Consider the following 21,521-nt stretch of genomic DNA (forward strand, 5'->3'; position numbering starts at 1 on the left):
AAACGCGTCTTTGGTATCATTCATACAGGAAAATTATTTGAACTTCTTCGCCGTCTGTGGGGATCGAACCCACGACCACGTGGTTAAAAGCCACGCGCTCTACCACTGAGCTAAGACGGCTCTGAATTTTGGCGTGAAAAAAATTAAATTTTTTCACAAAGGATTACGTGAACTGCCAGTGAAGTGATGAAGCGCGTCTCTGGTAACATTTCTTACGGGAAGATTTTGAATATAATCGCCGTCTGTGGGGATCGAACCCACGACCACGTGGTTAAAAGCCACGCGCTCTACCACTGAGCTAAGACGGCTCTGAATTTTGGCGTGAAAAAAATTAAATTTTTTCACAAAGGATTACGTGAACTGCCAGTGAAGTGATGAAGCGCGTCTCTGGTAACATTTCTTACGGGAAGATTTTGAATATAATCGCCGTCTGTGGGGATCGAACCCACGACCACGTGGTTAAAAGCCACGCGCTCTACCACTGAGCTAAGACGGCTCTGAAATTTGGCGTGAAAAACTTTTTTCAACCTTATACAGGATTACGTTACTTAATGAACTGCCAATGAAGTGATGAAACGGGTCTTTGGTATCACTCATACGGGAAAATTATGAATACAATCGCCGTCTGTGGGGATCGAACCCACGACCACGTGGTTAAAAGCCACGCGCTCTACCACTGAGCTAAGACGGCTCTGAAATTTGGCGTGAAAAACTTTTTTCAACCTTATACAGGATTACGTTACTTAATGAACTGCCAATGAAGTGATGAAACGGGTCTTTGGTATCACTCATACGGGAAAATTATGAATACAATCGCCGTCTGTGGGGATCGAACCCACGACCACGTGGTTAAAAGCCACGCGCTCTACCACTGAGCTAAGACGACTCTGAATTTTGGCGTGAAATTTTTTTTTTTATTAAATATCTAATTCTAATAAGTTATACTTTCGCGCCTAACGTTCGAGGCAAAAACGACTTAGTTAAAAGCCACGCGCTCTATGTGCTCTGAATTCACGTAGTAAATTACTAAAAATAATTATGACGTGTTTAATAACATTATTTGGTTTTACACTTAATTTTTTTAAGTATTTATTGTTTAAAGAATTGGGGTTAAAAATACAGGAAGAAGCGCTTTTGACTATAATTTGTGATAAAATTTTCACCTTTCTTCCTAAACAATTGAATTTTAAGTACAATTTTAAAAATAAAATCTAATTTTTTTCAAAAGTTTTTTTATCATTAAAAGTTAACTTGATTTTTTAAAAATATGTCTACCTTAATTTTATAGAAAAAAATATAAAGTTATTATCGAACAAAGTCTTAATTTTTTTATTTTTAAAATTAAGCAAATAACACTACTTAAATGTATTAGGCATAAAATTTACCTAAATTTTTAATGTTATATATAAGTATCTAAATTTATTAAAATATTTTTAAAAAATTTAAACGTATTAAATAAAAAATTAATAGTTTTGAAATCTATTAAATATATATATATATATATATATTTTTTAATTTTAAAGGCTCAAGGCTATTATGGTAAAATTTACACGACACTGTCAAAGTGGGAAGGCCAACCTTGTAATTAACAGTTTTATCAACTTGCCTTTGTCTCAAGGAAACTGATTACTTTAACAAGAGAATCAATGCCCTTTTGGGCTTCAGAAGGCACCAAAATTGAAGTCCGATATTTGGGAGTCCCAAAGGCCAATTCACCATTCACAAAAAGCCAGATCAAGAGCAGGTGGCTTCTCATAAGTGTAGCTGGACATGCAACCAATCACATCAGCGCCAAGAAATCAACATAAAAGTAAGCAAGAACCGTTCTATCACATAGTAAATTGTAGTTGGACTGCAAAAAGATGCTTGCAGCTTTTTCACAATATTCAAAATGCTGAATATCTCAACAACGTCTAGGCGTTGGATTGTGCATAAATCACGCACACCAAGTACAGATTTCCCACCCACAGGCCACAGCCACAGGCGTTCAGGTTGTCAAGGGCCTAATATCTTGTTAGCAGTGGTAATCTGTACACTATGCTCTAATAAATATACATCTCTTAGTTCTATGGACATAGTCTAAAAACATTTCTCCATGTTAAGGTTAGGCCTAGCAAACAGATTTAATGGTAGCGTGGCTGAGCGTTACCATTTGTTATCAACTTTAGAAGTTCAACAGCTTCTTTCAATCGTCTCTCTATGCTCTCTCTCCCATCAAGACCCCGAGCATTTCTGCATGAAAAATAGTGTGATTCTATTGACACTGCTTGCCTTTCTCGAAGTTGAATTCCTTGAGTTAGAATCTTACCTCTTCTCATTGCTTGCCTTTCTCGCAAGTTCCTCTGCAAGACTGTTTAGTCTCTTTAAAAGGGCACTTGACTTGCGCACTGCTTCAATGCCTTTTTCATTTCTGCAGATCCTCTTCAGAACTTCCGAGGCTATAAAGAAGCCATCCTCCTTATTCCTGAATACAAGTTATTGACAGATAGCCTTTAGTTATAATGAAAAGAAATAAATTAGAAGTAACGTAATGTTCCAAAATTATCTTAAGAAACCTTAGCAGCTCCCAGAGAAGTATTTCTACGGATCCATGAGTGTCAATTAGCACTTCAATAAGATGGGGATAGCGTGATAAGTTTCTTAAAGTAGAGAGAGCGTGCTTCAGGACTTCCTGATCAGGTATGCTTCGGCTGACTGACCGAATGAGCTTCAGCAAAGTACTAATAGCTCCAGCAGCAACAAGGGTTTCGCAGCATTTTTGAGAATGCCCTGTCGCCATATCTATAAAGCAGATTCGTCCACCAAATATTGCTTTTCAGTCAAATGACAAATGATTTAAGAAAAATTCAGGAAAAAAATGAACGTGTAAATTACTAGCACATCTTAATTTGGGGTAGTTGTTTTAATTTAATAGCATGCTCACAAAAGAACACCATACTTCATCCATGAATTGCCAAATTTAACTCCTGGAACATAAATTTTGTAGTCCACGTTTTTAAATCCTTGAACATATAATTTGTAGTTCATGCTCCATACTAAACTTAAAGCAGAAATAGAAACTATATTAACCGTATTCCATATGAGCAAGGATAGAGGTAACATGCATATGGGATAAAATTATCATCGACATATTACATACCTAAAGTTGCACAGGTGTGAAGAATGCCTCTAACGCTTCTCATGCTCAGCAATTCTGTAAGTGCTACAACTAATCTGTTTATAATACGCTTGCCATCATCCACATTTGCAGCAGAGTTTTGCACTCTTAAGCGCAGGTCTCGTAACTGCCCTCTTGACCGTTTTCTTGCTAGGTGACCTTTCCAGTGTGACTATCAAATTCAAGGGAAGATAAAATTTAGAAGTTAAACTTCATTTCTAAAATTTGAGCTACCTAATGTGTAGATTTTGGGTTTCAGAGTGGGACACTTTTGTGGTGACATTATTGAGAAAGTAATATGACAGTTAAAAACGCTATGATAGCCCAACACTTCGCCTATGCGGTAGTAACACCGCCCCCCATAGAATGCAATATGGTTCTTCGAAGAGTATAGAATGCAATATCTACTTCGCTATATTAAACCGACATGGCGTCACAATGTTAGGAGTGAAGACAGACCTAGCAACCTCTTGGACTTCTCCACTACCGTGTGAATTCTTTTGACAGCATGTAACTGATATAACGCTAAACAATATAGAACTATAACACTTACTTGGATCAAGACAATATGGTGTCTTTCTGTAGCAGCCCTTCGTCTAGATATCCACCCTCGGACATGAGACTGGATGACTATTGCGGACCTTGATCTTAATCTAAGCAATAAAACACCCTTCCACCAACGTTGTAGTTTAAGAATTGAACTTAAAACTAACTTCAACTCAAACATATTGCAGCTGCCTCTGGATAAATTGCCATTGTTAGACGCTGAACGAAGCTCAGAAGCCGCACCTAAACATTAAAGCGGTATGAGAAATGGAACTAAAACAAAAACATAAGACTATCACTAAAGGTGTAGACAAAATACCTAATAGCTTCTTTCGAGCAATTTGTCCCCTTAAGTGTCGTTGAATTTCTATAGCTGCATGTCTATGCCTACGAAATGCTATACGAGTAATCATGCAACGCGTAGCAGTCTGGATCTTTATGATGGACTGTCTCTGCAGCAAAAAATTCTTTCGTGCCAGCCAACGACGCCAAAAACTCTATATCAATCAAACAATTCACATCATTTAATTATGTCAAATATTAGCATTAGAACAAGTAAAACATGTGTTAAAACATATATAGAACTTTCAAGAAATGAAACAAAGGGATCAAGTATATCATGCCGAGATAGTAAAATCATAAGTCCCAATAAGACTTACTTGAACTTGAATAACGAGACGCCTATGCCTATGACCTTCTCTCCTGGCAATCCATCCACGAACCGAAGATTGAATTACAAGGGCAGATGTCACTCCATTTTTGTAATGTTTATATTCTTTCCAACTTCTTAACATACGAATATTTTTTTGAATTACTATTGTGGCCCTCCTTAGACTCAGAAACTGCCTTCTCAACAACCAACCACGAAAATAACTTTGAATTTGAGTGGCAGCAAGGTGTTTGCAGAACGCTTCGCTTACCACTACATCCTTGTTCAATATAGGACACTCCTCAGCAACTATTTGTAATTCAGATGCTTCTTTTATTTGATCACGAATGCCTATATCTCCATCTGCGATTGATGCTATATTTAGATGAGTTACTGCACGGTCACATCTGTCGATATTTAGATGAGCTACTTCTCTGCTAATTTGTTTTTTTCTAATCATCCAATTCCTTGTTGCTCGTTGAATACATATTGCTGATCTCTGTAAAGTCGAGAGGCCACATCTGTACACTGTGAGTGTGCTATATCTCTCAATAACTTCGAGCTGTTTTGGCCTTTCTGTATCATCAATACAGCAACTTTTGTCATGGTGAGTTTTATTATACGACCATTTTAACTACATATTCAGAAGCAAATTAACTAAGTACAAAACACCATACCGCATTGAAAAGCGTGAGCAGTATCTGGTTCTGTACAAGCTAATTTCCTCCTCCTAATTAACCATGCTTTGATAGATCTTTGTAAGAAAGAAATTCTATCCGTCAAATTAATAAACTTGCGACGTTCAACCAATCTTCTGTAATATGATTGAATGATTCTAGCGGCATCTTCTGCAAAATTTTACAGAGGAATCCCAGTAAACATAAAAACAACAATAAAAGTTCAATTCTTATTTCAGTCTCTATTTTCCTACTTGTTTCATTTTCGTTCTAAAAACTTCCAAAACGTTCTCTTTTAAACTCAAAATTATTATGTTTAACTAAACAATTGTGTCACATCATACTCATTTGTGCTTTTAGTAGTGTGTATCTGGCATGTATTTAACAATGAGGACCATAATTAGTGTTTTAAGTATAGAGAGAAAATGAACCGTAATATAATAACCAAAAAAGAAAAAAAAAGAAATGCGAAATTTCAATGAAGAAATAAGATTAAATCTCGTAATAGATGAATAAAATGAGGAGAAAAGATAATTAGCATCCAATGCTCAGAGAAATGTTTAAACAGTCGAGCACGGGCATAGTTCCAATAAAAGCATAAGAACCATTGTTATTGAGTATGAAAGAACAAAAAATCTAATTATATCAGACTTAGTCCAACCTTTTGGAACTATGAGCATTTAAAGATTAATAATTGATCGTTCAACAAAGAAGACAAGGAACCAACCAACAAAAAGTATACGCTAACTCGACTACAATCAAGTAATAAATATATCAATAGCTGACATCCCAATACCTTTTTGCTTTTGGTTTCCCTCTTTTCTGGATGGAAGGAATAATGAAGAGGCGCCTGGCTTTGAAAAGGATCTCTTGTTCTGTTCAACCATATCCTGCCACCATGCCCGAATAGTCTTGAATTTTTTGGCACCATCTGTTTCTGAAGGGAAATGCAAAAATTTTAAGGCAAGAGAAGACTATGCTTAAAAACTGATTCCATGCCAAGTTTATGCTTACTTAAAGAGAGAGAATGGATAAAATTGAAAAACCTGTGTATGTTTTATGAAGAATGTACAAAGTGCATGTACGTTTATGTCGTTATACGTACAAAAAAGAAAGCAAAATGTTTACTTTAGGCAATCCCTTCACAAACATAAAATCAGAGTGAAAAAAGCAACCTCCAGTGTTCTGCACATCAAAACCGTCAATATGTGGCGCGGCAACTGAATTCAAGACATACTGCCTGGAACAGAAATGTATTTTATCTGGGCTTTGACAATCGCAGTCCAATAGTTTATGGAAATTCAGTAGATCCTAGAAAAAATAATCAATGTGTTTAGATATGAAACATGGTATGAACAATAATGGATCCAAGTACAACTCGAGCCTGTGGAACATTACCACGCTTTTCTTCACAATCAACTCTGATGCAAGGAAAGTCAACAAAATTATGACACTGCGGTCACTACACGCACCACCATACTCAAGTATATCACTGATTTGCAGAATCTGTTATACGAAATAAAGTCATAAATAATTATGCCTTGACATAATTGTACGACAGATAGACACAAATTTAAATAATACGAGAAAGCTACTAATTTTTCAAATTCAACAATGTAATTACTCTCAAGCCGTAACAACTAATTGTTTCAACTTTATCAGAACAAACATGCACAAAATTTCTCAAGGAGTTTGTTCATTCCCAGCATCATTTTATCCATCACTAATTTCAATACATCTACATATCAATATGTCCCTTAATGTAAGAGGGACACGCTGCACAACAAAATATTTTCCCTTATAAAACCCTCGATGCATAGTGTAAACCATATTAGTCCCACATCCAACATTATAGCCATATTATTTCAGCCTCCTCGAATAATTTCTCATGCACAAGATGGCATTATAAAACACGCCCTCGGTAAGGAACGCATCACAACTTTTTTTTTTATTATCTTATTTTTTAAAAAGATAGGAAGTTGCTTGGATGCCTATATCTCTAAACAATCTCTTAAATAAAGCCTCATTTATTTACTTTTCCATTGTCTGATGCTTTACAATAAAATAATGTTAATATATACAATCTTTAATTTGTTTATGATGTCCCGCCATAAAAGGCACTCTTTATCATCTTGAACTTAAGTCCTTGAACTATATTGTTCCTTACTGAGATTCACGCTTAAGAAAATATTGAATGCATTTGTCAAACACTAACCTCAGGAAAATCTCCCAACAGTGATGTCAATTTTTGCAGTAATATTAAATTATGTGCCGAGTCTGAACAATGAGTGACAGACATGATCGATTCCTCACCATTCATCTTCTGAGGATCCTGTATCTAGATGGATACATCAAGGTAAGGCACAAGCAAGGCCATCCATAAATTAGTGGAGTGAGTTCAACACCTATCAAGAAGTAATCAAGTAGGATGTTGTAACTAGATGGATGCACAACCTTTGGAGAGCTAGAACAGTGAAGATCTTTACGGAAGTAGTAATCAAGTAGGCACCAGATTGCTTTTCCATTGACCAAAGAAGAAAAGCTGCTAATCTTTATATCATAGTTCTCGCAGACCACCTGAAGTAATAGACTTTCCAAGTTTAATCAGAAGAAATAGGTTTCTGGAACGACATATTTTAACAATTGCAAGGAGAAAGAGTCAATGTTTTCCAATACACTAAATCTTTATGAAATTGAAACAGGTTGATAACGCACCATAGAGGAGAAGGCTTCCTCAACTCAATAACCTTTCAGCTAAAACCTCTTCATAAATTCATATATTTGAAGTTTGAAACAGTGAGCAATGAATAAAAGTAAAATGAAAGGAGTTTGTAAACTGCTTTCTCCTATACTAAATCTTTATAACTCCAATCTAAAGAATTGAAATCATATATAGCAGTAAAATTATTCTCATATTAATAAAATACGCGTCGTAATGTATGTTTCCACAACTTTCTAATTGCTAATACCTTTCACAACAGATACACGTGAAATTATCTTGAAAATTGGAATGGCTAATAACATAAAGAAACTCAATGTGAGAAAATGGTAGGAAAAGCATGCTTATAGATTCCTATAGTTGATCTGGATAAATGGATGAGCAAAATCATTACATGTTTCCCCACAAAACATGGCTTGCGTTTACATTAAGGGGAATACATGCACCACTACGATCCTTGTTGTAATTCTAATTTAATGAAAGCCGAAAGAGGACGGGACTGAAAGCAGTACCTGGATCCAATTCAAAAGAACTTCCAAGGGTGTGGATTTAACAATTTCAGATTTGTCCTGTTGGATGGAAAAGAATAAGTAAATGTGAATCAAATTCGTTTTTTAAAATATATATATATATATATATATATATATATATATATATATATATATATATATAATAAAGAAAACATTATAAAATTGAACGTTAAATAGTAACAAAGTAATGGACCAACGATTGTAGTGAGAGTGAAGAGGCCTTTAAAAGTCTAACAAAGAGGAAGTATAATACTGACCACCCCACGAATCTTGCAGACTTCTTCAACTAGAAGGTTTTTGTTGACTATAAGAGGTAACTGCATTTTTTACACAGAAAAAAAGTAAGTATATGACTTTTGGACTTGAGAGCTACATCTCATTGACAATCAATTAGACGTTACACAGACAAGTTGAGTGATTATCATGAAAAGGCAAGAAAGAGAAAAAGGAGGACTTTAGAGTACCTGAAGATGAACAAACATGTTAGAGAGCAAAGAAAGGATCATTTCCTTATCTCCGTTAGCAATATCATCTTCCACAATTATCATTCCATCCTCATCGCGTAATGCTACACCGGCCTGCTTAAGATACTGTATAGCCTTACTACAGTTCGTCAAGTTCTTCTTAGGAGTATCTGATGGAACTACAATTTTCTGACAGCAGAATTAGGACAAAATTAAAAATAGGGGGGAAAACAGTTATTAGAAGCTGTATTTCATGAATGAAAAATGACACTACCGTCAAAATCGAATAGTCATTAAGCAAAAGTTGAATGGCTCTGCAAAGTCGGACTCCATCTTGGATGTCCACAAATAAATTGGTAATTTTGAAGTCGTAATCAGAAATGGGCAACTGCAGGGCCATAAACAATTTAAACCAAGTCAGTCAATAAGGGTAGACATTATTGAATCAGTGATTTTCAATTTCCTACAACAACTATTGATGTTTGTGGTCACGGGCATAAAGATTCAGGTTAAAATGATCATCCGATCATGTTATATAGAACAACTACCTGAGTGTAAGATACTTTATACCCCATAATCACCAAGTGTGCTACCAGATTACCTTCTCCATGCATTACATTTGATGATAGGAAATCTAATTGCACCAAGAGAAAAAAAAAATTAGGTTATAAACTTTTAAACTTACAGATTATCCGCAGAAAATGGGTGGAGCAAGTATTAATTACCATTAATCATTTGACGGCTTGATTTGATGACAGATTGCGCGATGAACAGCAAAGGAGAACCCCCATCCACGCCATCGATACCATACTCAAGAGGAAGACTGCTCTGGCACTTGGCTTTATCAAGAATAAGAACTAGCAATAAAAATCTTTTCAGAATAATATTACCCAAGGCTTCATAATATCCTGGTCTATATAATCCCTCAACCATCCGGTTATAAGAATATGTCTTCGCCAGACCAGAATGAGAAAAAAACTGCTTCCCCAGGACCATTTTCAGAAATGCATTATCTTGTTCAGAGTTCACATCTTCAGTGGACAGCAAAGAATCACCACCAAATATGATGTACAATCCAATGTGAAGCCAAATTGGGTTGTAAGACATAAGGATTCTTGTGGTGCTCTCCTTCAGTCCAACGTCAGTTACAATGGGGCAATGAGCCTTCATTTTTAACCTTCCGTCATCAATATTCTGAGAAACAGAGCAAATAAAATATATTAGAAATTCCGATAAGATTATTGAAGAACCCATGTAAGAATAATGAAGAACCATGCTGATAGTGTATGAGAGACAGACTATAATAATCTTGGTCAAGCATTGAAAGGCAACATAAGGTTCAAGTTTATCACATCACAAGCCACATCTTGATTGTGATTACGGTATTGCCGCATTTGTGGCAAGAATTAGGATTATTATCGCTGAAAGTTGTAACGAACAGAACACGGTACGAGTATATTCTATATTTGGGAAAGAAATTAATCGAGCTCAAAAAGGTGAGAACGTTCCTCTAATCGCTAATTGTTGCAGCCAAGCCAATGAAAGGGAGAAATATAATGGGAAGGGATGTAATTGAAACCGAACCTTAGTCACTTGAGCCATGATGTCCAGAGTATCCTTGCAATTATTCGAGCTCAAGTAAACCCGCATTCGTTGCGTCAAATCATCAAAGCTACATACATCTTTCAACGATTCCCTCAACTTCACATACCTCGAATTCGAAAACTCAACTTCGTTTTCAGCGACATCGCCATTTGGAGAGCCCCACGACAAGTCTCTCTGCCTCTTCGGGCATCGCCACGCCATATCAACTCCCACTGCAGCACGACGATTGCAATCTCTCTTTCCCTTCCCTCGCGGTCCAGTGCTGCGTCCATTGTCGCCCACAGGCCCATCGCATCCGCAAGATCTCGGGTTCTCAAACAAGAAATTAAGCCAAACCGTGAGAGAATTAGCTAAAGACTTCAGAGATTGTTCCTTCTTCACCTGAGCCTTGCGAGAGGACTGCGATTGCTCAAGCTCAAACGCCTTGAGTTTACGGGAGGCCTTGGACCGAGCAGCGGACGAGGAAGGCGCCAAAGAAGGGCGCGGACGGCGAATTGACGAAGAAGCGAGAGGAGTTCTCTTAGAAGCAGTAAAGAAATGTTGGCATGGAGATTGAAGATTGGAAATGCGGGATTGGCGCTTGGGGGTTTTGAAGTTTGAGATGTCTTTGAAAATGGAAGAGGGAGGAGGTTTAAAAGGTGAAGGAGAGGGACAAGGTAGTTCTTCTCCTTCCATGGCTGCTTGACTTGATTCTCTGCAACTCCGGTTTGAACTTGAAGATTTCTTGGTCTTTCAGGGAGGAATTGCTTGAGAAGGAGAACGCAGTTGAAGTTGAAGCTCCTCCACACTGTTCGTCTGTTTGAATTTCAAAATGCGAGGGAGAAACAGAGAAAGTCTTAAATAACATAACAAAAATTTTGCTTTTTTTTTTTTTTTTTTCCTTTTATATTTTTTTTAATTTATATTTATTTAACACTTTTTTGAAGAGTAGTTAAAGAGTGAGCTTTTCTAATGCAAATAATAAACAATAAATTGTAATTTTTAATATTTTGTTAATTTATTTATTTTATAAATATTAATCTCTATTTTTAATCTTTAAAATTGTGTTGGAAATTTATTATATTTTAGTATTTCTTTTAATTAAAAAAATTTTCATTCTTACGTACCCGTTTCAAAGGAGTATAAGTCTAATAGACCCGTTTCAAAGGAGTATAAGTCTAATAGAATATTATGCAAAAATTGTACGATATGTTTTTTAAGTTCCATACAAAATTCTGAAGTATTTATACTCTTGATATGAGACGAAAATTCTCATACTATAGAAATTTTCTACGGGAATTCTCATTCCAAGCTCTGCAAAAATAAATGAAAATTTTCGTAAGGAGGATGATTCAAATATGAGACGGAGACATTCCCTGTCTCCGACCCGCCTCAGCCATCTGTTTGGATTTTTAAAATTTTTGTTGTTATTTAGGACTTCTATGACACTGTGAATCGTGTTCGAGTTGAAATTCAGAAGTACGCAAATAAATCTACTTCATCACTTCTCTACAAATACTGAACAAAATCACAAACAAGAACATCAACAAGCAAAAATAAATTACAAGCAGATCTCTGATTCCTCGACACTTGGATACAGATCAAAACACAATACTTCACCTTACAGAAATCTAATTTTGCACATTTAGATCAAATAGAATGAGTTGTTCAAATCAAACAACACCGGGGGAAGAGCTACATAATATCTCTCAGCCAGCAGCAAACAGCTTGGTCTTTCTTTGACCTCACATGCTACAGCAGAATGCCACATTAGACCGACCTCTTCATACATTAGACCCAAGGAGGGGCGGAAGTGTTCAGAGTGGAACATGCATATTAACTAGCGAATGGGGTGGTATTGAGCTGATATTCTCTTAGGAGGCAATTTGCGTAATATGTAAAGAACTAATGCTGAAGGCAGAATTTCGACCAACTGTAAGTTCAACAAAATGGTTTATATCAGCCTAGAGTAAGCGGATTATATCGAAAACAGAAATACGAAGCACGAACAAGCATAGTAAAGCGAAGTACCGAGTAGTAGATGAAATTCAGAAGGGGGTGTTCTAAAACGTCAAGTGATGCATTTGCATCAAAAGCGGATAAAGCAACCTGCACTCAACAGTTAAAAAAACAAAAAACAACTTGTGAATTCCATGCATTGTCAGAAAAGTTTTGTTTCTTCAACCACAGAATTCAATCCATTTATAACACCCTATGCTTAATTAGCATTCCCAAAAGAAGACGGGTTTTCATTACTAGAAGGAGGATATGGAACCATACCACAAAGCATCGAATGAGGAAGCAGGTGAAGCATATGGCGGTTACAGATCCAACCTGCAATTATTTTTAAAAAATAAGCATGATTAAGTGGATCCTTAATATACATGAAAACCCACAAATTATGGTTTATAAGCCTGCAAATAACGTCATGAATCCTGCTTTATGATTGAAGGAGTTTACTTTTTCTATTAACGTCATTTATGTCAAATTTTAATATACAAATCGCACAACCTGGGGAACAGCTTGGGATGTGGAGATCATAGATTTTTATATATGATAGATCTGAAGCTTAAAACAATCACATTTTCCAAAAATCAGCTCAATTTTAATGTATAAATGATAAATTGCACACGTTGCAGAAACCAAGTAGTCTTCTAAGCCTATTGCGCCCTTGTAATCATGGTATCTCGGTAACAAATTTCCACAGAAAAGTCAACGGAATTTGACCAGACAATTTGTTTGTATAAATTATAAACTTCACATTATCAGTTACCAGAATATCACATAAAGGTATGGAAGAAATAGATCTTCATAAATAACTCAACTTTCTTCATATAATAGGAAGAAAATGGCGTTTATGGTTACATCATGATAGAGGACTAATAGATTGGACACATACCTCATGAAGTTTCTTCCTTCTCCCTTTAGATTCAATCGGAAAACGTCTAAGCATGAAAAATAATCTAAAGATTTTCATACAAGAGAAGAGTCAAAAAAAAAAAAAAAAAAAAAATCAAAGATTATACAAAATCTCGATGCATTGAATAATATGTCCACCAGACATGAAGCAGATACTCACCTTCCACCATATATCAAGAAGCCTACTGCAGCTATGAACGACACCACTGAGAAAATGAAAAAAAGGAAGCAGTGGTTAGAAAGGGAAAAAAATGATTATTACTGATAAAATTATCTTCTAGATCCAATCTACAAAACCGGACCTCTTGTACACAGGAAATGAGGATACAAAGACTAACCTGCAATGAAAATTTTTCCAATGAATTCCACCAGGCTGTTGTCATCCACCCCGATGTAAATCCAAATGCAAACCTGTCCAAAAATTACTAGTTATTAACTTTGAGTTGAGTTCAACACATAACATGATTCAGCAAAATCCCTCCTCATGAATTTGAATACCAGGAATTCCTTCACCCTTCCAAATAATATTCTGAATTCAATCAAAGATTTTAAAGTATGAATTGGCTACTTTTTGAATTCCAAACAAGGGTAGCTAAGAGTAAGTGGTGTACCTGTATAAGATATATCACACTGTTGACTGAAATGTAAACTGTTCTTAGTTTATCTGTTGGCAGACTTCTTGCCTGTTCAACAAAACAATCAATGAAAAATCAGCAATCTTCATTGTGCCCCAAATGATGGCAATATCAACGACAGCTCAGCCACTAAAAAGGGAAGACAGCCTTGATTGCAAGCAAGAAAATAGATAGCAAAACAATACACAAAACTTGCCTGGTGGTATATCTCTGCCCAGAAGAGGACCAGGAGTGTGTACGTTGAGAAAAAAAGTAGACCAGGAAGTTCCAATAATAACAACAGTAGAACCTGAATCAGAATTAGTTGACATACTTCAGTAAAAAGGTTTAGTATTCATGGCACATTTAAAGATTTTAAGAGGAGATAGACTATGAAAAACTATCTGAAAGTTTGATAAAAAGAAAAAAAAGAGAAACGAAGATGCCATTTGGAAGTGTTGTTAAAAAAACTGTTAGTTTTGAAAATTGTTTTCTATTGTGTTGTTTACAAAATGGCTGTTAACTTGAGAATAACTCTCGAGTGTCTCAAGAACAACCGAAAGCACAGGCCATAAACGATAGGGAGTAGTTCAAAGTAACCTATAATAATTGCCAGAGTTCCAAAATTTGTAGAACATTTGTAAGAAAATCTTCCACAAAAGACACACCAATACGATTAAGTAATCTCTTATATAGGTTTTCATCATCTTCAATATTCATGCAAGCTAATGCAATATTTGATCTCATAAAACAGCTTTGCGACAAGTAGGCTAAATAACATTGGCAAATGTCTGTTCCCTTCTGTGAAAAAAATAAGAACTGAAAATTTGAGTCCATGCAAATCCCAAATAATATTTGAGATACAGATATTGCACAGGCAAAATATCATAAATGATATCAAAGGTTCAGATACTGCTCAAGTAAACTTACTTTTGGTTGCAAAAGAAACACTTGCTTGTGGAGCCCAAACACAATTGCGCGTACTGAATCACGGAGTAAGAATTGAAACTATCAATCAAAGCCTTAAATGCCTCCATTGAGAATAAAGCGAACAATAATCTTTATATTACCTCCATTGACGATGAAGTTCATTAGATGGAAAACCTTCTGTGTTGTCCAACCATATTCAGGAACTCTCAGTTCAATCCTAATCAATTGAATCTGCACGCACGTACACAAGCTAAGTTCCGGATCCCCAAAATCTAAACAAAAATTCCTATTCTACAGCTCTATTTTTCTCTTGAAAGCTTAAAGAAGTTCTGAATTAATAATGGAAACACAACTTGGAGATTTGCATTCAAAACCCGGAAAGTTATGAATTAATAATGGAAACACGAATTGTACTTGCAGGAATATGAAATTCTCATTCTCCTAGAGTTCCATTAAATAAACCATAACCATAACCATTGGCGCCCGTCCGTTGGTACAAGGAGAAATTCTAGAAAACTGGAACGCACTCAAACCTACCAATCAGCTAAAAAGGGAAAAAAACACACACACAGTTCAAAACCATAACAATAACGAGCTCTCGAACACAGCATAGCAGATAATTTAGATAGATGAGGTACGGAAGCAGGAGAGAGATACCAAAGCAACGGCGGAGACTAGCGCGTATATAGCACAGAGAGAGTAGAAAATCCGATCCTGCCAAAAAGTAGATTCGTTGATGTCATTCCACCAGCTAGATGCCGTAACGCCCATCTCCATGGCCGTCGTCAAGTTCAGCTGCAGTCTCGCCATTTTTCCCCAATTAGTGAAGAAACTTTCTCACTAATCACTATCGCCCTTCCTCTCCACCGTAGATTCAGAGAACCGAAGTTCCAATAAATTGACACGGCCAAGCAAACGCCGGCGAGACAGCCACCACAACGCCGGCGAGGAGAGAGGGCAAAGAATAAGAGGGATTGTTCTTTGATTTTGGCTTTCGGCCCTTGGTCGGTCTCTCCAAAGTAATCAATTCATAATTCAGGAAAGGCCGTAGAAAAGAACAATTCTACTTATGTTTCCCTCCACATAAATTATATAATCCCTGCTTTTATTTCTTGTCTTTTTCTTTTTTGTATCTCTTGTGCCCAGTCGGATTATCTTTATTACAAAAGGTGACGTCCGGAGGAGTACAAATCACCTTTGTAAGGGTGTGAAACCTTCCCCTAACAGACCGTGACTTGAGGGAAAGCTCGAAAGTAAAAGTCTAAAAAGGACATATCTGTTAGTGGTGGATCTGAGTCGTTACAAATGGTATCAGGGCCAGTCACTAGACGATGTGTCGGCTTTCTCGCTGTTCCTCGAAGAGGGTAGACATGAGAAGGCATGCCAGTAAGGACGCTGGCCCCAAAGGGGTAGATTTGGGGGCGGTCCCACATCGATTGGATAAAGAAACGAGTGCCAGCGAGGACGCTGGGCCACGAAAGGGGTGGATTGTGATGTCCTTCGTAAATTGGGGAGGAGAACAAATCACATAAAGGGTGTGGAAACCTTCCCAACGTTTTGAAGGTTTGAAGGAAGCCCAAATAAGATAATATCTGCTACCATGTCTATTTTACCTGCAGGAGCCCATCCGTATATACTCTAATGATAATTAAATTTAAAATTTCAAAATAAATGTTTAAAATAGGAAATGATTTAGTACAAAAAAGGCTAAATTTAAAATTTTGTAAATTAACGTCAATTAAATGGATTTACTAATGGTTATGGTTATTTAAATCTACAAATCTGGATTTGGACGGCTATGTTTTATTTGTTTTTATTTCCTTAGTGATAATGAAGTCACGTTAGGCTTAAATTAATTATAAAAAAAAAAACTAGTGAAAATCTGGATGCATACATTAAATTATATATATTTTTTAAATAATTATTTAATTTTTATTTTTAATCGTTACAAATTAAGTTTATAAACCCTCTCCACATAAACTCATTAAGCACGAACTTGACTTTAATATTGCGAGTTAGATTTGGTTTGAAGGTTAAGTTGACCAAAGTTAATTGACCTAGAGCTTCATCAAAAACTTGATTTTGCAACTCTAGGTTAGACTTAACTTAAAGGTTGAGTTAACCTAGAGTTTGATCGGCCCGATATTAGATTGAACTCGAATTTATTTTTACTTTAATTATAGTTTATTTTAGCTTTTTAATATTTTGTTGGGTCTACTTTTAACCGTAAAAGAAATAATAATTTTTTGCCCACTCAATATTAATCATTTTAAGTAATATTATTATTTTGGCGGTAATAATCATCCCATTATTACATTCATAATCAAGCATTTATCACTGAAGTTAATCGGTTGAAATAAACGATATGATTTATTTAAACCTCTTCTATATTTTTTTTTAATTTTTAATTTTATTAATGGTAATGTAAATATAGCTCAACTAATTTTAAAAATTTTAGGCTTCATCAACATTTTGAAAGCAAAATACTAATGAGAAAAGTAACTTAAACTCATGCCATAATTTATCGTTGATGGTTCAATTTGTACAATGCTGGTAAGTAGATGTCGATCGAGGATTGTCAACAATTTTTAGTTTTTAGTGAATTATTAACGATTACAATATTTAAAAATTTGGTGTATATATGTTTATAATTATAACTTTATTTACGACACCAGTCACCAAAGGATCCGTGGCGCAATGGTAGCGCGTCTGACTCCAGATCAGAAGGTTGCGTGTTCGATTCACGTCGGGTTCAATCTTTTTCTTTTTTTACCAATTTGAAGGGGTTTGTGGACAACATAATTTTAGTTATTTTTATTTCTTACCGTTCGCTTATCATGAGAGGATCCGTGGCGCAATGGTAGCGCGTCTGACTTCAGATCAGAAGGTTGCGTGTTCGATTCACGTCGGGTTCAAAATCCTTCTTTCTTTTTCTTGTTTTTTTTCAATTTGAAGGGATTTTTGTGGGTAACATAGTACTTTCAGTTAGCTCTCAATCCCTACCGTTCATTTGTCATACTTTTCCGTTCTCAAATGCTAACGACGGCAAAGATTAACGGGCTCACTAATCTCCTTGTTTCACACCTGCACGTGATCGGGAAGCCCGCCTTCGTCTTCTAGCTCTTCTTAAAACCCTAGACCTTAAACCCTTTATCTCTCTCTCTCTCTGCTAATCATTCTCGAGCTATGGCGCTTCTTTATCGCCTCCGCAATGCTTTCCCTTCGAATTCGAGTTACATCAACCATCGTCTTCACTACCGTTGTCTATCGACAATCCTTTCCCCTGATTCCACTAATCCTTTGTCAGCTAAACAGAAATCGAGGGCCGCATTGTCCCTACTGAAAGTTGAGGACAATCCTGAGCGTATAATCGATATTTGCCGAGCTGCTACTCTCACTCCAGAATCACATCTCGATCGCATCGCTTTCTCTGTTGCTATTTCTAAGCTTTCAGAGTCCAAGCATTTCGATGGGATTCGCCTGTTCCTCGAGGAATTGAAGTCTCGTCCCGACTTGAAAAACGAGCGTTTTGCTTGTCACGCTATTATTCTCTATGGCCAGGCCAATATGCTCGATCATGCTATTCGCACTTTCAAGCAAATTGATGAACTGGGTGTGCGTCCTTCGGTTAAATCGCTTAATGCATTGCTATTTGCTTGTAATGTAACTAAGGACTACAAGGAACTGAAGCGGGTTTTTATGGAGTTTCCTAAGATTTATGGTATCGAACCAGATCTCGATACTTATAACAGTGTAATCAAGGCGTTTTCAAAGTCGGGTTCCTCGAGTGCAGTGTATTCGATTGTGGCGGAAATGGACAGGAAGGGTGTCAAACCAAATGCGACTACTTTTGCGAACTGGCTTGCTGGATGCTATAAGGAAGAGAAGTACGAGGATGTTGAGAAAGTCATAAATTTGATGGGAAAATATGGTGTGCGGCGTGGAGTTAGTACATATAATGCAAGAATACTGAGTCTTTGTAAATTGAAGAAATCATCAGAGGCGAAGGCTTTATTTGATGGGATGTTGTCGAGAGGTATGAAACCAAACTCTGTTACATACTGTAAGTTGATTCATGGATTCTGTAGGGAAGGAAATCTGGATGAAGCTAAGAATCTTTTTAAGAGAATGATCAACAGCGGTTGCCAACCTGACAGTGATTGCTATTTCACTTTGGTTTATTTCCATTGTCGAGGAGGAGATTATGATACTGCTTTCAAGATCTGTGGCGAAAGCATGGAGAAGGGGTGGGTTCCAAATATCACTACGATGAAGTCTCTTGTTTATGGATTAGTTAGCATTTCAAAGGTCGACGAGGCAAAGCAACTTATTGGGCAAATCAAGGAGAGGTTCTCAAAGAATGTTGAAAAGTGGAATGAAATTGAAGCTGGATTACCTCAGTGAGGAAATTCTGGGATACTTTGCAGCCATCAATACCAAGCGAGTGTTCAGGGAAATACTAGAGGACGCGGCATTTTTCTTGGCTTCAGCTCATCACCCTCTGCTTATGTTTTGCAGGTCCAATAAATTGTTGGCTAGCAGTCAGGTCCACTTCTGAGAGGCTATGCCGAACATTTTATTATTGAAATATGGTGGTGGCTCTTCCTGTTAGGTTAGTAATTGATGCATCGGTGGAAACTAGATTGTTTTAAAGCAATTTTGTGTGTCAATAAAAATAGCAATTTGTCTTCAGATTTAGTCATATCTTTCCTGTTATAATTCAACTCTCTCTGTCTGCCATAGTTAATTTGGATAGGATGCAAGTGCCAGATAAAATGCTTCTGTTTTTTGTGCATGTTTTCACAGTGATTTTGGATTCTTATGCAATTGTCTTACCTGGACTGAGTTACAATTGTATTTGCTCCTTCTTGTGTACATTTTGAATATGCATTTCAAGTGAAGTACAGGTGATGCTGGTGCTAACTGCTACCTGCACCACCAACCTAAAACTAATAAATGGCTACACAAATTCTGTAAGACAATTGGATGGAGAAGGCATAGAAACTCCAATGAAATCAAGAAATCTTGAACTTGTGGTGGATTGGGGTGACAGGAAAGAGTAGTGAAGGCCACAATATTGAAGAACTAATATTTTCCAGAGGAACTGTTTCTTGCCCTTCTCTCTCTCTCATGGACCTGCAAGAAGAAACTTGTTAAGGGATGCAGACCCTCCATACAATTGCAGGAACAAACAACAAAGTACCCCTGAGAAGAATTGAAAATTTTCTCCAAAACTAAATTACCTTGACGGTTGAAACAGCTGATTGGTTCCTTCTTTCTCTGGCTTGTCGGAATTGGATCCGTTATAGGAGATGCAACATCGAACAACTCGCATTTAAGAAGATGCTTGGTAGCTGAAGATTATGGAACATCATCTACATGTGTAAGCTGTGGAAATTATTCTGAAGGACCGTGTAATTGAACCCGGAAATCTTATTCATCTGATTGCTTTCAGAAACATCAAAAGCCGATGAGCATATTTTCGGGACAAATCGACTTCTGCTTCGCTTCTTCCTTCGCCATGACATTACGGAGTGCCAGAAAGTGGGTGGCGAACTGCTGCAGCCAGAAGTAGGCATGTCAGGTGCTTGAGGCCTTTGTGAGCAGCTGCTGCTGCATCTTTCAAGCTCAATCTTGGCAAAATAATCAATTTCCTTCTTGATGAGTGAACCAATGGTTCCTCGAGTTCCAATGGCAACAGAAGCAGTCGCAGCCATTTTTTCATGGGATTTGCAAAATGTGGTTGGTGCTGGGTTTATTGTGTTGCATCCTTTTGATGTAAATTAAAGAAATGCAAAGAGGCTTTTGGGATGAAGAATGTGATGTCCTGGGGTCCTTTTCGTGAAGGGGTTGGGATTCCTTGCTGGCTTTGAGTCTAAGCCACCTCCTTTTTGATCTTTTTATAAAGCCATCTACCCAAGTAAAGTGCTTTGGAAGAGAGATAACAGCACAGCTCGAGATTTTGACATAATATTCATTCTGAGTTCCCTGCCACCGGTGATATTATGATACCTTTTCTGCTCTTTTTATTTTATTTTGGATGAACAGTCCCCTACACAAATGATTTCTGATAATGATTTGTTGCGTGTGCCTTTTATTTAACATTGAAAACTAAGATCAATGCTTTAGAATAAAAGTGGATTGTTGATTGAGCTGTGAAGATTTCTTGTGCACCCTATAGGGAGCCCATAGCCCATCCAATTGATTGCTTTACTTGACAATGTTGGGGGGCCATACTCACTTATGCGTTGCTCATGCCTTTTCCTAAATTAAAAGAGGTGATGATCTTTCCCATCTTGCCTGCATCCTTTTGTTTACGTAGGGAGTCGTAGGGAGTTGTGGTTTTGTCCATTCATAATTCATGACGATAAGATAAAAGGATTAAGTTTATAATTTTGTAACCATTTTAATATTAATCTTATATAATTCCATAATGTAGGATGATTCAACCAATTGTCCCTATATAATGGGCTTGTCTAGGAAGTTTGATGACATCGGAATTTGAGAGAGTTTTGTGTGTCACATTGCATTTCTTGAGTGACATATTGGTGAGTTTTCGTAGTGTGATAGTGAGGTATTCACTTGTACCACTTTGTTTATTAGTGATTGATTGTTACCGAGGTATTCACTTGTACCACTTTGTTTATTAGTGATTGATTGCTACCCATAGATGTAGGGGAACTATTTTCTCTAAACTTTGTTTATTATTGATTGGTTGTTACTCGTGGACGT

At 36.7% G+C, this 21,521-nt stretch overlaps 3 protein-coding genes and 6 non-coding genes across 11 annotated transcripts; 2 read left to right on the forward strand and 7 right to left on the reverse strand.

Moving 5' to 3' along the window:
* Positions 1–48: 48 nt before the first annotated feature.
* On the reverse strand, positions 49–120 carry TRNAK-UUU (transfer RNA lysine (anticodon UUU)). Its single transcript has one exon. It is a non-coding gene; the product is annotated as a tRNA-Lys (tRNA).
* A 116-nt stretch (positions 121–236) lies between these two features.
* Positions 237–308, reverse strand: TRNAK-UUU (transfer RNA lysine (anticodon UUU)). The gene has a single exon. It is a non-coding gene; the product is annotated as a tRNA-Lys (tRNA).
* Positions 309–424: 116 nt separating this feature from the next.
* TRNAK-UUU (transfer RNA lysine (anticodon UUU)) lies at positions 425–496 on the reverse strand. Its single transcript has one exon. It is a non-coding gene; the product is annotated as a tRNA-Lys (tRNA).
* A 123-nt stretch (positions 497–619) lies between these two features.
* TRNAK-UUU (transfer RNA lysine (anticodon UUU)) lies at positions 620–691 on the reverse strand. The gene has a single exon. It is a non-coding gene; the product is annotated as a tRNA-Lys (tRNA).
* Positions 692–814: 123 nt separating this feature from the next.
* Positions 815–886, reverse strand: TRNAK-UUU (transfer RNA lysine (anticodon UUU)). Its single transcript has one exon. It is a non-coding gene; the product is annotated as a tRNA-Lys (tRNA).
* A 925-nt stretch (positions 887–1,811) lies between these two features.
* Positions 1,812–11,164, reverse strand: LOC111782475 (binding / calmodulin binding protein). Of its 2 annotated transcripts, none has more exons than XM_023663232.2 (20): positions 10,327–11,164; positions 9,468–9,936; positions 9,291–9,376; positions 9,017–9,130; positions 8,743–8,931; positions 8,536–8,595; positions 8,261–8,317; positions 7,484–7,606; positions 7,245–7,361; positions 6,428–6,535; positions 6,205–6,340; positions 5,826–5,966; positions 5,030–5,200; positions 4,363–4,928; positions 4,023–4,200; positions 3,711–3,946; positions 3,140–3,329; positions 2,556–2,781; positions 2,309–2,464; positions 1,812–2,232 (listed from the first exon to the last, which is right to left on the reverse strand). In XM_023663232.2, exons 1-20 carry the CDS (start codon positions 11,020–11,022, stop codon positions 2,124–2,126), a joined length of 4,128 nt encoding a protein of 1,375 aa, XP_023519000.2. In that variant the 5' UTR covers positions 11,023–11,164; the 3' UTR covers positions 1,812–2,123. The 2 variants fall into 2 exon arrangements, with proteins under 2 accessions (XP_023519000.2, XP_023518999.2); XM_023663231.2 differs by having other exon boundaries at positions 7,245–7,367.
* A 705-nt stretch (positions 11,165–11,869) lies between these two features.
* Positions 11,870–15,853, reverse strand: TOM1 (tobamovirus multiplication 1). Its single transcript, XM_023663233.2, has 11 exons — positions 15,447–15,853; positions 14,930–15,020; positions 14,790–14,842; positions 14,077–14,169; positions 13,857–13,928; positions 13,584–13,656; positions 13,406–13,451; positions 13,226–13,289; positions 12,607–12,660; positions 12,358–12,435; positions 11,870–12,259 (listed from the first exon to the last, which is right to left on the reverse strand). Exons 1-11 carry the CDS (start codon positions 15,597–15,599, stop codon positions 12,167–12,169), a joined length of 870 nt encoding a protein of 289 aa, XP_023519001.1. The 5' UTR covers positions 15,600–15,853; the 3' UTR covers positions 11,870–12,166.
* A 1,619-nt stretch (positions 15,854–17,472) lies between these two features.
* On the forward strand, positions 17,473–17,544 carry TRNAW-CCA (transfer RNA tryptophan (anticodon CCA)). The gene has a single exon. It is a non-coding gene; the product is annotated as a tRNA-Trp (tRNA).
* A 381-nt stretch (positions 17,545–17,925) lies between these two features.
* Positions 17,926–20,949, forward strand: LOC111782478 (small ribosomal subunit protein mS86 (rPPR1)). Of its 2 annotated transcripts, none has more exons than XM_023663234.2 (2): positions 17,926–19,401; positions 19,687–20,949. In XM_023663234.2, exon 1 carries the CDS (start codon positions 17,976–17,978, stop codon positions 19,191–19,193), a length of 1,218 nt encoding a protein of 405 aa, XP_023519002.2. In that variant the 5' UTR covers positions 17,926–17,975; the 3' UTR covers positions 19,194–19,401; positions 19,687–20,949. The 2 variants fall into 2 exon arrangements, with proteins under 2 accessions (XP_023519002.2, XP_023519003.2); XM_023663235.2 differs by having other exon boundaries at positions 19,697–20,949.
* The last annotated feature ends 572 nt before the right edge of the window (positions 20,950–21,521 follow it).

Source organism: Cucurbita pepo, chromosome 20 (genome assembly GCF_057944985.1).
Source record: "Cucurbita pepo subsp. pepo isolate OVF chromosome 20, ASM5794498v1, whole genome shotgun sequence".
Taxonomy (NCBI): Eukaryota; Viridiplantae; Streptophyta; class Magnoliopsida; order Cucurbitales; family Cucurbitaceae; genus Cucurbita; species Cucurbita pepo.